Source organism: Pelodiscus sinensis, chromosome 1 (assembly GCF_052426305.1).
Source record: "Pelodiscus sinensis isolate ZL-2025 chromosome 1, ASM5242630v1, whole genome shotgun sequence".
NCBI classification, from domain to species: Eukaryota; Metazoa; Chordata; order Testudines; family Trionychidae; genus Pelodiscus; species Pelodiscus sinensis.
In genome coordinates, this window is record NC_143052.1 from 347211032 (window position 1) to 347227498 (window position 16467).

Genomic DNA, 16467 nt, shown 5'->3' on the forward strand with positions numbered 1-16467 from the left:
AAGACTTCCTTATTTACTTTCTCCACCCCAGTCCTAGTGTGATAGATTTCTATCATCTCGCCCCTCAGTCACCTCTTCTCCAAGCTGAACAGTCCCAGTGGGATTAATCTCTCCAGGCATAGCAGCTGTTCCAAACCCCTCCTCATTTTTCTTGCCTTTTTCTGAACCTTTTCCAAATCTAATTTTTTGCCCCCTGTGTTGAGGCGACCACATATGCACCCAGGATTCAAGGTGTGGGCGAAGAGTGGGTTTATACAAAGGCAATGTGATATTTTCTGTCTCTTATCTATCCCTTCCTTAGGGTACGTCTGATCTATCCCTTTCTTGTGTCTGCAAAACAATTTCAAAATAACTAGCACTCTTCTGGAATAACTTAGTCCACATCTACACAGCAGGCAGCTATTTTGAAATGATGTCGAAATACTGTCAAGCTGGAGGACTGCTTACTCCGACTCCTGCAACCCTCATTGTACGAGGACTAAGGGAAGTCAGAGAAAGAGGGTTCTATTTTGAAATAAGTGCTGTGTAGACGTGCCCAATTTCGAAATAAGCCATTTTGAAATAAGCTACGCAATTGATGTAGCTCAATTTGCATAGCTTATTCGAGTTAAGCCCTTGCTTTTGTGACTGTGACTGCCACTGTGCACAGAGTGGGTTTTCAGAGAGCTAGCCACTATGACTCCAAGATCTCGCTTATGAGTGGTAACAGCATATTTAGACCCTATCTGTTTGTAGGGGTAGTGAAGATTATGTTTTCCAGTGTGCATTACTTTGCATTAATCAACATTGAATTTCATCTGCCTGATCTACACTGAAAAATGAAGATTGACGTAACTGTGTCACCTGGTAGAATTCAGGGGTCTAGTCTAGCCCCGGGCTGGAATTCAGGGGTCTAGTGTAGCCTCTTTCTTGCTTGCTGGGGTGAGCTTCCTTACCACGGAATCACTATCACAAGCTGCTGCAAAGCGCCCTAGATGGGAGTTGTCACTCCGCCAGTCAGTGGCTCTCCAACTTTTTATCCTGCAGAGGGAAGAGACCCTCTCCTGGATCCCAAATTGATTCCCAGAGGCGCTCGCTGCAGAGCCGTGGGTTTAGGGAGAGGGGAGCCACGATCAAATCCTCCGGTGGTGTGAATCCGGGTCACTCCCTCGAGCGCTGCTGGTCAGCACCAAATGAGCACCTGGTGCGCAGAGTGAGCGGGTGCTAGATCCAAGGACGGCTCCATCCAGCACGGCTCGCGGGAGAACAGAGGGACAGACATGACCATCTTGGGCCTTCCTCCCTTTTCCACGGCAGGGGCTCAGTGTCACTTTGGCAGGCAGAGAGGAAGCGGCAGCTCTGAGCTGCCAATCCACAGCGGGTGATTTTCTCGGCGGGGCCCAAGATGCCGGCTTTCCCATCCCCGGTCATTATTCCAAGAGGAGGGCTCGTCTCTAACTAAGTAGGGGATAATGTGCCGGATGGATTTACCAGCTTAGTGAAGGAGTCGCTCAAAGAGGCGCCACGATCGAACGCTGCCAGCCTAAATCTCCATCCGTTTGTGCTCCTGTCAGAGCCTGGGACAGACACATTGTAATCCAGCCACAGACTCGGCTTGGCACGGACTGTTATTAAGATGCTGAGTCGCTTTGCCGGGGAGATAAGAAACATGTGCGGCTTAATCTGGTGACACAATAAAGCAGCAGGCGCCAAATGGGGTTACAACCTCAATTCAAAGAGCTGGGCTTCTGAAGGGAAGCTGTCAGCAGGACAGGACCAGAAAGGTGGCATCCCTTTAAATGGGACTGGAAAGCTGGAGAGGGCATGCCATGAGCCGCGTGCCTCCAGGAAAGGACATCGTTATCGGTACATCATGGAGAGCAAAGACTAGAGGCCTGGTGTCCACACACTACAAATCACAGGCCTCTAGGACTTGAGTTAAAGGAGACTTGCCTCAGCAGAAGGTAATAATGGTGCCTACTGCTTGTCATCCATGGATCTCAAAGTACTTTCCCACAGAAAGTCAGGGTCGTTCTCCCCACTTTTACAGATGGGGAAACCGAGGCACGGAGCTGGGCTGCGACCTGTCCAAAGCCACCCAGAAGGCCAGCAGCACAACCAGGAATGACAAGGCATGTTCCCTGTGCCCCAGCCCAGTGCTCTGTCTACCTGGTCCCTTCTCCTCCCCAGTTCCATTGCTTTACAGATTTGGGGTGCTGACCGCCTGCCCCGCACCAGCGATACAGCCCCCCTCCTTCCACAATTCCTACATCAGGGCCATATTTGGAGCTAGTGCATACAGTTTAGAAACAGATACCCACCTTGATTGGAACATTCCAAGCGACCCAGAATCCACCCTAGGCAAGTTGTTCCAATGGTCACTTCCCATAAGAACGGCCACACTGCATCAGACCAAAGGTCCATCTAGCCCAGGATCCTGTCTGCCAACAGCGGCCAATGCCAGATACCCCAGAGGGAGGGAACAGAACAGGCAATCATCAAGTGATCCCTCCCCCGTCACCCATTTCCAGCCCCTGACAAACAGAGGCTAGGGACACCATTCCTACCCATCCTGGCTAATAAGTACTGATGGACCTAACCTCTATGAATTTGTCTACCTTTTTTTTGAACCTTGTTATAGTCCTGGTCTTCACAACATCCTCTGGCAAGGAGTTCCACAGGTTGGCTGTGTGTTGCATTAAGAAATACTTCCTTTTGTTTGTTTTAAACTTGCTACCTATTCATTTCATTTGGTGACCCCCTAGTTCTTATGTTATGAGAACAAGTAAATAACTTCTTGTTCACTTTTTTCCTTACCTGTCATGATTTTATAGACAGCTATCTATCTATCATATACCCCCTTAGACTCCTCTTTTCTAAGCTGAAAAGTCCTAATCTTTTTCATCTCTCTTCATGTGGAATCAATTCCAAACCCTTAATTATTTTTGTTGCCCTTTTCTGAACCTTTTCCAATGCCAATATATCTTTTTGGAGATGAGGCAACCCCATCCGTATGCAGTATTCAAGATATGGGCGTACCATGGAATTATATGGAGACAATAAAATATTCTCTGTCTAAGGGAACGTCTACACTTGTTTCCTATCTCGAGATAGGGATGCAAATGTAGTGTACCGAAGTTGCTAATGAAGCACGGGATTTAAATATCCCGTGCTTAATTAGCATAATTGCTTCCGGGCGCCATTTGAAATCGTGTTATTGTGAAATAAAACGCCCCATGTAGCAGCGTTATTTCAAAAGAAAACCCTTCTCTCGAAATAACTGTTACTCCTCAGACTCCCCTGCTACATGGGGCATTTTATTTCGCAATAACGCGATTTCAAAATGGCACCCGGACACAATTATGCTAATTAAGCGTGGGATATTTAAATCCCGCGCTTCATTAGCAATTTCGGTACTCTACATTTGCATCCCTAGCTCAAGATAGGGAGCAAGTGTAGACGTACTCTTAGTCTCCATCCCTTTCTTAACGATTCCCAACATTCTGTTTGCTTTTTTGACTGCTGCTGCTGCATATTCCCTCGGAGTTAAAAACAGAGCACAATCTTCCTTCTAGTTTGAAATCTGTCTCGCTTCCAGTTCCAATCTCCAGCTTTCGCTCTGCCTTTATCTCCTAGACAGAAGAGAGCCCTCTGCTCTCAGAAATCTCTTCCCTACCTAATTGCAACCTAATCGAGACATGCCTTTCCGTCCTCTCTTGCGCAAACAAATCGATTGCACTTCTTTGTCTTGCAACCAGAAGGCTGGCTCGTCAGAGCTGGAATGACCGGTGTCGCACTCCTTCGTACCTGCTCCGAATTGTCAACATCTTTTTGGAAGCGTGGACCCCCGAGCCGGAGCCCGGTGCTCACGAAGCCAAAACTGTCTAATATCCCAATCCTGAAAGTGAGCTTATCTTTCCCAGGGAGGGGTGCAGGGGGGGGGGGGGGGCGGAGAACAAACTGCCCCCAAACCAAGTGAAGAGGAAACAAGCCGTCTGAGCATCACAAAGTAACGGCGCTCCTGGAGGCTCCAAAGGGGGGGTTCATACAGAGCAGGGGTCACCAACCAGTAGATCGGGATCTTGGAACCTCTGACAGGTGATCCTGACTGGTTTGGCCAAGAGGTTATCAAGCCCACCACTTCAATGGCCCCCCACCTCCGACTGCTACACACCTCCTACCTTTTGCCTTGGAGCTGCCACCTCAGGAGCCTCTGCTTTCTGTGTAGGGTAGGGGAGACACAGGAGGGGTGCTGATGTCAAGGTGCCCCCTCTCCCATCCTGAATCCTATCTCCACAGAGCAGAGAGGGGGCACAGCAGGACATGGGATGGAGTTTGCTGGCTGCTTTAGGGAGTGGTGCAGGGCCAGGGTAAGGGGGAGCCTGTGTTAGCCCCACTGTACCCCCACCCAAGAGCCATCTGAGGTAAGCAGGGCCCAACTGGTGCCCACATCACAAAACTCTATCCCGGTCATGGACCCCCTCTTGCACCCCAAGCCCCTGCCCTAGCCCCGAGCACCCCTGCATCCATCCACCCTCCCAGAGACTGTACCTAGAACCCCCTCTGGCACCCCAATGGCCTGCCCCAAGCTCAGCTCAGAGCCCCTCTCACACTCCAAATCTCTTAATCCAAGATCAAAGCCTGGACCCCAGCCTGCTGCCCCGGACTGGTGGGAAGGAGGAAGGATGGAGTGAGCAGGGGGTGGAGCCTCAGAGAAGGAGCACAAGGGAGGCGGGGCCAGGGTATTTGTGTTTGAGGTAGATCCTAGATTGCATTTAAATTCAGAAAGTGATCTCGTGCTTAAAAAGGTTGGAGACCCCTGATATAGAGACAATAAAATGAGTAGGATCCTACCAAATTCACGGTCCATTATGGTCAATTTCAGTCATTTAAAGCTGAACTTTCATGGTGCTGCAACGAGGGATGTAAAAAACGTTTTAAAAAAGTAACCGTGAAACCATTAAAAATCCTAGTGGTGATATCATTTCATACTCTGCAGGCTCTGCAGTATAAGGCTTGTATTACAGAGCCCCCAGTGCAGCCGGCTCCCCGGAAGCGGGACCGGCAGTTGCAGCCGGTGTACACCAGGAGCCAATTTACGCACACTGGGTCCCAGCTGCCAGTCCTGCTCCCAGGGAGCCAGCTGTGCGGAGGGCTCTGTGATGTAAGCTTTATACTGCAGAGCCTGCAGTGTGGCACGCACCAGCAGAAGAGTTTAACTACAGCCAGAAACAATATGCGGATGCTGATCAGTTAATTGGTTAAACTCTTACATCCCTACTTGCAACTGTATGGATACTGATCCAAACAGGGGTTGTGTGTGTATTCAGGGAGAGAGGGGTAAGATTATTGTAAGGGAGTTGGAAGTACTGCCACCCTTAATTCTGTGCTGCTGCTGCTGCTGCTGCTGCTGCTGCTGCTTCTGCTGCTGCTGCTGGTCAGAGCTGGTTGGTAGCCAGAGAGCAGCGGCTGCCAGCAGTACAGAAGTAAGGACTGCATAGCATGGTGTTGCCACCCTTACTTCTGCACTACTGTCTTCAAAGCTGGGTCCTCAGTCAGCTGCCACAATGCTCCAGCCATCCAGCTCTGAAGGCAGCAGTGCAGAAGTAAGGATGGCATGGTACGGTATAGCCAACCTTACTTCCGTGCTGCTGAATGCAGAGTAAAAGCCAAGTTGGCACTATCATGACCCCCTCCCCTCACCTAAAATAACCTTGAAACAGACTCCCAGCTTGAGAAATGCTTATCTCCCCCGTAAAATCGGAATAGTACAGGCTACAAGTGCACACACACAAACACATTTCATGGGGGAGATCAGATTTTATGGTTCATGATGTACTTTTCATGGTCCTGTACAGAGCCATGCCAGTGGAGAAGCTGGACTGGATGGGGCCCCTAAGCCATCCTTGTTCTGACAGTAAGGCGCCCTGTCCCTGGGGACATTTCACCAGCAGTCAAGTCAGGTTGAAAGGAGGCAGGATAACAAGGGTGAGTTAGAGAGGAGCTCACATGGCACGGGAAACTCCCAACAGTCACAGCCGCTCCCAGCTCTGTTAGCGTCCCAGCCTGCCGCTTCCTGGAAAACGACAGAAGGAAAGCGCTGAGTCGGAAATTAAACGGCCAGGGCCCAAGCTGGCCTCGTGTTTATGCTTCCATTTAGGAGCTGCCACTTTACACTCCCCTTAATGGAATTTGTTTGCTTCCATTTGTCAAGAGGAATTTGTTTCTTCCAGCTGGAGGAACAAGCGTGGCTGGGGATTCCCTTTTGCCTTGCATAAAGCAAAGCTAAGTGGCCGGCTGGCAGTAATCTGGCTTTATTGCTATTTATCTAGGTGGTCCTCATCTTCTTTCGTAAGCTTCTTTCATGCATCCGTAGGTGCATATATGTGATCTGTCGGTGCGCGGATGTGATCTGTCAGTGCACGTGTGTGATCTATTGGTGTGCGTGCGTGATCTGTCGGTGCGCAGATGTGATCTGTCGGTGCACGTGTGTGATCTATTGGTGTGCGTGCGTGATCTGTCGGTGAGCGTATGTGATCTGTCAGTGCGTGTGTGTGATCTATTGGTGTGTGTGCGTGATCTGTTGGTGAGCGTATGTGATCTGTCAGTGCATGTGTGTGATCTATTGGTGTGCGTGCGTGATCTGTCGGTGCGCGGATGTGATCTGTCAGTGCACGTGTGTGATCTATTGGTGTGCGTGCGTGATCTGTTGGTGCATGGATGTGATCTGTCAGTGCATGTGTGTGATTTATTGGTGTGCGTGCGTGATCTGTCGGTGGGTGTATGTGATCTGTCAGTGAACATGTGTGATCTATTGGTGTGCGTGCGTGATCTGTCAGTGCACGTGTGTGATCTATTGGTGTGCGTGCGTGATCTGTCAGTGTGCGAATGTGATTTGTCAGTGCACGTGTGTGATCTATTGGTGTGCGTGCGTGATCTGTCGGTGCGCGGATGTGATCTGTCAGTGCGCGTGTGTGATCTATTGGTGTGCATGCGTAATCTGTCAGTGCACAGATGTGATCTGTTGGTGCACGTGTGTGATCTATTGGTGTGCGTGTGTGATCTGTCGGTGTGCAGATGTGATCTGTCAGTGCACGTGTGTGATCTATTGGTGTGCGTGCGTGATCTGTCGGTGCGTGGATGTGATCTGTCAGTGCACGTGTGTGATCTATTGGTGTGCGTGCGTGATCTGTTGGTGCGTGAATGTGATCTGTCAGTGCACGTGTGTGATCTATTGGTGTGCTTGCGTGATCTGTCGGTGCGCGTATGTGATCTGTCAGTGCATGTGTGTGATCTATTGGTGTGCGTGCGTGATCTGTCGGTGCGCGTATGTGATCTGTCAGTGCACGTGTGTGATCTATTGGTGTGCGTACATGATCTGTCGGTGTGCGAATGTGATTTGTCAGTGCATGTGTGTGATCTATTGGTGTGCATGCGTGATCTATCAGTGCGCGTATGTGATCTGTCAGTGCACATGCGTGATCTATTGGTGTGCGTGCGTTATCTGTTGGTGCGCGTATGTGATCTGTCAGTGCACGTGTGTGATCTATTGGTGTGCGTGCGTGATCTGTCGGTGCGCGTTGTGATCTGTCAGTGCACGTGTGTGATCTATTGGTGTGCGTGCGTGATCTGTCGGTGCGTGTTGTGATCTGTCAGTGCACGTGTGTGATCTATTGGTGTGCGTGCGTGATCTGTCGGTGCGCATATGTGATCTGTCAGTGCACGTGTGTGATCTACTGGTGTGCGTGCGTGATCTTTCAGTGCACGTGTGTGATCTGTCGGTGCATGTGTATGATCCATAGAAGCATGTGCGTGCTGGTCACACTTGCACTGTATCCTGGAAAGCAGCATCTCACCATAGTATTTCAGGGTCATGGGAGGTAACCAGCTGACCGGGGCCCCCGGTGCCATGCCGTGGCGGAGAGGGGGAAGGTGATCTTTGGAAGTATGTGAAGGGGAATAGCAAGTGGAATTAGGGAAGCGGCATTGCCCCTCTCCTGAGCACTGGAGGGCCCAGTACTGGATACCACATTCCGATCTGGGGTCCACATGTCCCAAAGGATGCTGCCCCCATGGAAAAGGCTCAGAAAAGGGCTACAAGGGCTTTTCAGGGTCCGGAGACACTGAAGAAGCTGAGTCTGGCCAGAGTATTGAAGAGAAGGGTAAGACATGGCGGGGGGGGGGGGGCGAGCGGGTCTATAAGACCCTGAGCCATGTGTCAAATGCGAAGGGTTTGTCCCAAAACGCTCTTTGTGGCTCGCCTCCGGCGCCCCTCCCATGTTCTGTGCCTGCCAACCTGGCTACAAGCTCTCTTGCCCTTAGAGGGTTGGTCTACGTGGCAATAAAACACATGCAGTGGCAGGGCCCAGGGTACCGATAGCTTCTATGGGCAAGGTCGGGGGGGGGGCAGCTCTGTGCCCCTGTCCCCCAGCCCCTCAGAGCCGCCTGGAGTCCCCAGCCTGGTGCTCCGGCGGTGATTGAAAGGGCCCAGGGCTCCAGTCACCACCACTGCAGCAGTAGCAGTGGTGGGCCCCCTCCCCCATCGGCGGGCATGGCAGGGCCTGGTCTCCACAAGAAGCTGGGGCTATGAGACCCAGCCACCTCACGGGATCTCAGAGCCCAGGCTCCATCCCGAATGTCTACGTGGCAGCGTTCAGCCCCAAGCCCTGAGCCCAAGGTGGCCTGGCCTGGCCCAGCCCGCTGTGTGCATGCCACGGGGCTCTGAGGGCAGTGCAGACGTGCAAGCTGTGGGGCTTGAGACTGTGTCTCTTGGGGGGAACGGGTCCCTCCGAGAAACCCTCCCGGTGTGGGATAGCTCCGCCTCCGGTCCTCCGGGGAAAGCCAACGGCTGGCACGACAGCCTCCCGCGCCAGCCATCGCCCCGCGGACGAGGCCACGCTCCGTGGACCTGCGGCTCTCGCTCTCGCACGCGGGCCGGGTGAGGCTCGGTTGCTGCTGGTGGAGCCGAGGCAGATTCCCAGGGAGTGAGGCGGGTCCGGCCTGGGGCTCGCACGGCAGGGAAGAGCTGCCTGGAGTTCCCGGTGAGAGACGGGGTTAAGCAGGGGCATCGTGGGGCGCATAAAGTGAAACCAAAGCGTGTCCCCCCCAGACGAGCCACGTGGAACTCACGACCGCAGGGGGGTCCCAGGCAGGCAGCCCCAGCCCGTCCCAGCTGCAGATCTGAGCTTGGGGGGAACAAAGGCCACACGGCAGGGGGCTATTTTACAGGGAGAGGAACCGACTTGTCTGGGGCAGGCCTGCCGAAAGCTTCCAGCAGGATGTGACTGTGGCAGGCCCAGGCCAATGGGGCTGCCGGGGGAGAGGGAAGAACTGGCCTCCAGAAGCATTGAGCCAAATGGCCAGCTTCTGCAAACGGGGGAAGCACCACTGATGTCCATCGGGCAGAGATCCTGGCGATCTGTCCAACGGTGCAGCTGGCGTGGAGCTGGAAGCCCCAGGCATAGAAGGAAGGCGGCCCGAGACCGGGCAGCTCCCCACAAGTGAGGCCACACGGTCCTGTGGGAGCAAGCTTCGGGGCACCTGGCTCCTGCTGGATGATCGTGAGCAGGTCCTGTCCCTGTTTCGTGCCTCAGTTTCCCCCGCCTCTGTCTGGTCTGTGAGGATTGTAAGAGCCTTGGCGTGAGGGCTGACCCATAGCGTGGGTTTGTGTAGCGGGGCGCCCAGTACCTGTCACGCTAAGAATGGCCACGGGGGGAGGCAGAGGCTGGGAGCGAGAGAGGAAAGACTCCGCCACGCGCTGCAAGGCACACAGCACTTGAAGAGTCCTCCGTGGCACTCCCCGGGGAGGTTGGCTTGCCTGCCGCTCTCAGTCCCAGGGGGGCCTAAAGTAGGCCAGTCTCCAACCCTCGGCTCTCTCGCTCTGGACCATTTGGAGAGCAATCTGGAGCCGTGCTAAAAATACACCTGGGCTGTGACTCATCCCAGCCCTGATGCCGAGATGCCGCTGCACCCACCTGTCCCTGCAGCAGGACGTTGCAGAGCGAAAAGGCGCCCGGAGGCTGCAGCTGTGGGGCTGGGAAGGCAGGGCACCGTGACGTGCTCAGGAAGGGACAAGATCCAGTCTTTCACTGGGTTTGGCTGCTCCCCTCCCCGCACAGCCGCAAGACCACAGGGCTGGAAATGCAGGGGAAGGATCTGTGCCAGCAGTCCAGCTCCTCCGTACAACCCCACCACAACAAACCACTGCGGGCAGCCCAGCGCGGAGCGGCAGCCCTACAATAACAAACATCTGCGTGCCGCCTAGCGCTCACAAGCATCCCTGGAATAACACAGTAGCACATGCAGTCCTGCGCTCACACCTGACCCTACAATAACAAACCTGGGCAAACAGCCCAGCACTTGGAAGCAACCCGACCATAACAAGCAAGTCCCCACAGCCCCCTGCCGAGGAGTAACCCTGCAATCCTGGGCTTGCCCTGCAGCAAGGGAGGTTTAGGTTGGACATCAGGAGAAACTTCCTGCCTGGCAGGGTGGTTAAACACTGGAATAAGTTGCCTAGGGGGGTTGTGGAATCTCCATCTCTGGGGATATTTGAGAGCAGGTTGGACAGACACCTATCAGGGATGATCTAGACCATGGGTTCCCAAACTGGGGGGCGTGCTCGCCTGGGGAGGCGTGAAGAAATTCCAGGGGGGGGGGGCGTGAGGCAACCCAGCCCCCCCCCCCCCCATCAAGTTTTGCTGCCCCGGTCAGTTCCTTTTTTTTTTTTGCTCAACAAGTTTTGCTGTTGGGGGGGTGGGGCGTGAGGGGTTTTTCAAAAATCAAAAAGGGGGCGTGGTGCTGAAAAGTTTGGGAACCACTGATCTAGACAGTGCTGGGTCCTGCTGTGAGGGCGGGGGACTGGACTCGATGACCACTCCAGGTCTCATCCCGTTCTAGTGTTCTAGGATTCTGGAGTAACAAACCCGTGTGCACAGCCCGTCGCGCCGTTACCAGCCACCCAAGCTGTAGGTGACACAGTACAAGAGAACAGGGTCGGCGAAACAGGGGTAAGGGAGCTGCCTTTGGTTCCAAGCTCCCCAGAGTTGGTTTATAAACACCAGCTTCTTGGTGCCACACTCGGGGAACGCCCGGCGCTAAGCACGGAGCCTGCCAGGAGAAGGCAGATGGAGTCCAGCTGTGGCGGCACAGTGGGTACCCCCCGATCTTGCACCCCGTCTGCAGCAGGTGAGGGGGCAGTCAGCCTCAGACCCCTTGGGAGAGGGGCCCACAGGCCCTTGAGCCTCCAGTATTCAGCTTAGTCTCTTCTCTTCATGTTTTCCCAGCCAAGACTGCCCAGCCCCCGGGCCCTGCCCCCCAGCAAGGTGGCCGTCTCCACCTCCCTTCCTTTGTCTCTCCCCCCGGGAAGAGCTTTGCTAACTGCCCAGGCTGGGACTAGGTGTCTGGGCCAATCCACATGTGGGTGAGTCAGTGGGCATCACACAGCACAGCACAGGGGAACCCCGGCTTACAGAGCAGACAGCCCCCCCACTATGTCACACCATCCCCGCTGCAGTGGATCCAGCCCCCTCCCGGGCCAAGCCGAACCCGGCTGCATTTCGGGCTCGGCAGCACCGGAGTGTCCGGAACTCAGAGGCTGACACAAGACAGGTCAAGGCAAGGCAGGGGCAATCCAGGGCTGGCTGTGAAGCCTCCCGCTTTGGGGAGTGCCCTGGTGGTGTCTGCAGACCCCCGGCTGGGGCTCCCTCCCCACTCGGCAGCAGGGGTGGCAGCTAATCTCAGCCCCCCCAGACCAGACTCCATTCTGCGTGGGCTCTGAAATCTGCTCTGGGTATTTCTCAGTCCACCAGGCCCAGAGAGGCCTGGCTTGCAAATAGTGTTACCAAATGGTCCCCCCAAAATACTGGACACACTATATTTAGGTCAAGCACAAAAAAAAAAAAAAATCCCAACGTGGGCTAAAAATATTTGTCAAGCAAAAATAATAATAATAAAAAGAGTGCAGGATAATAAGTACTGCCTCTCCCAGCCACTCTCCCGCCCCTGCTAGGTTTCTGATCCATCCAGAACGGCGGGGCCATGATCGCCGCTCTGGGCGCGTCAGAAGTGGAGGGGGGTGGGGATGACTCCCAGCCACTGCCCCCCACCCCTGCTAGGCTTCTGATGCGCCAAGTGTGGTAATCGCGGCCCCGCCTCCCAACCTGGGGGTCCAGCTGGGAGGCGGGGCAGCGATCAGCGCTGGGAGCCTGTGATTGTGCATAAGCCTGGGGGGGGGGCAGTCCCAGCCACTCCTCCCACCCCCGCCAGGCTTCTGTGGAATCACAGGCTCCCAGCGCCCATCGTGGCCTCACCTTCCAACCGCTCCCCCCGCCCACGCCAGGTTCCATCCGGTGCGCAGCCGGAAAAATCAGAGAATACTGGACATTGCACATGTCCGGTGTTCTCTGATTTTTTTACCAGACAAAGAGCGCAAATACCAGACTGCCCAGTAGAATACCGGACACCTGGCAGCCCTACAAAACTGGCAGCACCAGGGCTCAGCTGCCACCAGAGTTGGGTGCAGTGAAGGAAAGTAACTGGGAGGTGACGGGTGATGCTGGCCTGGGAGAAAGTGAACCCTGTCCCTATCTGGTTCTCAGAGCCCACCTGCGGCCAGGGCAGCTCTGGGCACTCCCGCCCCATCCCCCCCACCTCAGCTGTGGCAAGTTCAACTTCCCAGCCAAGGTTCTGGGGGCCTTTGAGAAAGTGCTCTGTGGTGCCTTATCGCCTCAGGAATCCCTCTCTGAAGAGAAAGCAGGCTGGTGTCTGTGGGCAGCCTGTCAGCGCGGGGAAATACACAGCGAATGTAAGTCTCCGAGGGATCGCCGGGTTGGTCTGTAACTTTAAAAACAGCGAGTCGTCCTGTGGCACCTTAGGGTATGTCTACACTACAAAGTTAATTCGAACTAACGGACGTTAGTTCGAATTAACTTTGATAGGCGCTACACTAGCGCTCCGCTAGTTCGAAATTAATTCAAACTAGCGGAGCGTTTAGTTCGAACTAGGTAAACCTCATTGCACGAGGACTAAGCCTAGTTCGAACTAGCTAGTTCGAATTAAGGGCTGTGTAGCCCCTTAATTCGAACTAGTGGGAGGCTAGCCCTCCCCAGCTTTCCCTGGTGGCCACTCTGGGCACCACCAGGAAAACTCATATGCCCCCCTCCCGGCCCCGGACCTCTTAAAGGGGCACGGGCTGGCTACGGTGCCCATGCCAGGTGCAAGCCTGCCAGCACCCAGCCAGCAGACCCTGCACCTGGCATGGCTCGAGCCAGCCACCCGATGCCCCCCAGCCCTCCCCCTCTTCCCGGGACCAGGTTGGCGGCTCCCGGGAGCCTGCCCAGGTCCGTAAGAGGCAGGCACCCGCCTGGTCCAGTGCAGACATCGTGGACCTCGTCCACCACCTCCACACTAGGCACAGGAAAGCGGCCGTCTAGGGCAGGAGAGCTGCCAGCCTGGCCACCCAGGAGCAGGTTTGCATGAAAATCAAGGTGGTCCACTGAGACCCCCGACCCTGAGCCCTGAGCTTAGAATGGCCGTCCTGGGTCAGACCAAAGGTCCATCTAGTCCAGTAGCCTGTCTGCTGACAGCAGCCAACCCTAGGTACCCTGGAGGGGATGGACCAAAGACAGTGACCAAGCCATTTGTCTCGTGCCATCCCTCTCCAGCCTTCCACAAACAGAGGCCAGGGACACCATTCCTACCCCCTGGCTAATAGCACTCCATGAATTGATCTAACTTCTCTTTAAACTCTGTTCTAGTTCTAGCCTTCACAGCCTCCTGCAGCAAGGAGTTCCACAGGTTGACTATTTGCTTTGTGAAGAAGAACTTTCTGTTACTAGTTTGAAGCCTGCTACCCATTCCTTTCCTTTGGTGTCCTCTAGTCCTTCTATTATGGGAACTAATGGAGAACTTTTCTTTATGCACCCTCTCCACACCACTCATACTTTTAGGGTGTGTCTAGACTACAGAGTTTTGTCGACAAAGGTGGACTTTTGTCGACAAAACTATACCTGCGTCCACACTGCCTTTGAGTTAGGTCGACATAACGTCGACAAAACTCAGCAGCTTTGTCGACGTATGTAAACCTCATTCTACGAGGAATAACGCCTTTTGTTGACAGAGTTCTGTCGATAGAAGGCATTATTGCATCTACACTGTCCTTTGCGTCCACACTGTTATGTCGACAAAGCGACTTGCTTTGTCGACAGAACTGGATGTAGTCTAGATGCTCCTTGTTGACAGAAGCTTTGTCAACAGTATCTGTTGACAAAACTTCTGTCGACAAAACCCTGTAGTCTAGATGTACCCTTAGAGACCTCTAACATATCCCCCCTCCATCTCCTCTTCTCTAAGCTGAAAAGTCCCAGTCTTTTTAGCCTTTCTTCATATGGGACCTGTTCCCAACCCCTGATCATTTTAGTTGCCCTCCCCTTTCCCAGCCTCTCTCTTCCCCTCTCCCACCTCCTTTTCCCAGTCTCCCCCAGTTTTGTTCAATAAAGAGAGATTCTATTTTTGAACACGTGTCCTTTATTTTGTACATCAGGAAGGGGGGCTAGGGAGGGGTAAGTGGAAGGAGGTGAGGGAGGAATGGGGTACGAGCCCCCGATGGGGAGGACTGGGCTGGCTCTGTGGGCTGCTCGGGGTGGAAGTTCTCCTGCAGCCCCCCGATTGTCCCCTCTCCCCGGATGGCAGCCTGCGGCAAGTGCAGCCGGGCTGATGGCCAGGTGCTGTGATGTGCCCAGTGTGGGCACTCAGGGCACTCCAAGCCAGGACTGCTTTGCAAGCGGGGAACCCTGAGAACTGTCTGTCCGGGGTGGGGGTCGGGTCCCTTTAAGCACAGCTCTCGGCTAGCCTGAGACAGCAGCTCCACGCTCTAAGTCCTCATCTGATGCCCTGCTGGCACTGCTTCCGGCCATCCTTAACCTCAGTTCAGGGTCCACTCTGTGTGGACATGCTAGTTCGAACTAGCAAAATGCTAATTCGAACTAGTTTTTAGGTCTAGATGCGCTAATTCGAATTAGCTTAGTTCGAATTAACTAATTTAGTTTGAATTAGCGCTGTAGTGTAGACATACCCTTAGGGTATGTCTACACTACCCCGCTAGTTCGAACTAGCGGGGTAATGTATGCATACCGCACTTGCTAATGAAGCCCGGGATTTGAATTTCCCGGGCTTCATTAGCATAAGCGGGGAGCGGCCATTTTTAAATCCCCGCTGCTTCGAACCCCGTGTAGCGCGGCTACACGGGGCTCGAACTAGGTAGTTCGGACTAGGGTGCCTATTCCGAACTACCGGTACACCTCGTTTCACGAGGAGTACCGGTAGTTCGGAATAGGACCCTAGTCCGAACTACCTAGTTCGAGCCCCGTGTAGCCGCGCTACACGGGGTTCGAAGCAGCGGGGATTTAAAAATGGCGGCTCCCCGCTTATGCTAATGAAGCCCGGGAAATTCAAATCCCGGGCTTCATTAGCAAGTGCGGTATGCATACATTACCCCGCTAGTTCGAACTAGCGGGGTAGTGTAGACATACCCCCAGAGACTAACAAAACAGATATAGCTTCAGAGGGGCAGCCAAGTTAGTCTGTAACAGGAAAAACGACAAAAACAACAAATAGTCTTGCAGCACCTTTGAGACTAACAAAAGATGTAGATGGGATCATGAGCTTCTGTGGGCACAGCCCACTTCTTAGGATGACCAACACTCCAGTCAAAATATATATATATATATATAGAGAGAGAGAGAGAGAGAGAGATCTATAGTACCATGAGCTTTTGTGGGAAAAATCCACTTCCTCAGATGAGCTGGGGTGGAAATAACAGGAACCCAGAATTTATCACAGAAAAGGGCCAGCACTCCAAATTCCCCTTGACCAAGCTCTCTGGGTTGTGTATGCAGACAAGAGGCTCAGAGCCTGCAGTCATGTGTTCACAGCGGTACCTGTGCTGGCAAATGGCATCGAATCAGGCTGCAATCGTCTGTAGCCCACAGTACTGCTCTTAATTACACTGTCTTCCGTAGACCATCCCTGGGAAGCCAACGTTCCGGGGGCAATTTTAGTCTCGTGGGGATATGTGGCCTGGTGTTCTATATCAGTAAACAAACCAGAGACTCAAAGCTAAGCCTGGGTGCCGTGGCCGGTCACTGGCAAAATGGGCCCGTCACAGCAGGACAAATCAGCAGGCCAACTAGTGCAGGACTGCATCACTGGGCAGAGAGGCCAACTGAGTCGGTAAAGACGACGGGCCAGTTTTCGGGCTACTTGCTTTGGCTGCGCAAGAAGCAAGTTCCATTCCCTGTGCCACCAGTGCTCAGGCGTGATGGGGGGGCATTATCATGAACGTGGTGAAATGAAAGCTGTAGCATCGCCAGGTTTTGTGCTGTTTTATAACACGAGGGAAATTCTTCCTGACCACAACTGCCAAGGTGCTGAAGGCCTGAAGCATGAGACTGATGGTGGCTGTATTGACTCTTCTATTGACAAATACCA

The 16467-nt window shown here is 53.7% G+C and overlaps 2 protein-coding genes across 3 annotated transcripts in view; both read right to left on the minus strand.

The window, feature by feature from the left end:
• PDE2A (phosphodiesterase 2A) overlaps positions 1-16467 on the minus strand; it is a 348564-nt gene that overhangs the window by 167839 nt on the left and 164258 nt on the right. The window lies entirely within an intron of this gene.
• On the minus strand, positions 3283-10631 carry LOC149525999 (uncharacterized). Its single transcript, XM_089775807.1, has one exon. It carries the CDS (start codon positions 7453-7455, stop codon positions 6319-6321), a length of 1137 nt encoding a protein of 378 aa, XP_089631933.1. The 5' UTR covers positions 7456-10631; the 3' UTR covers positions 3283-6318.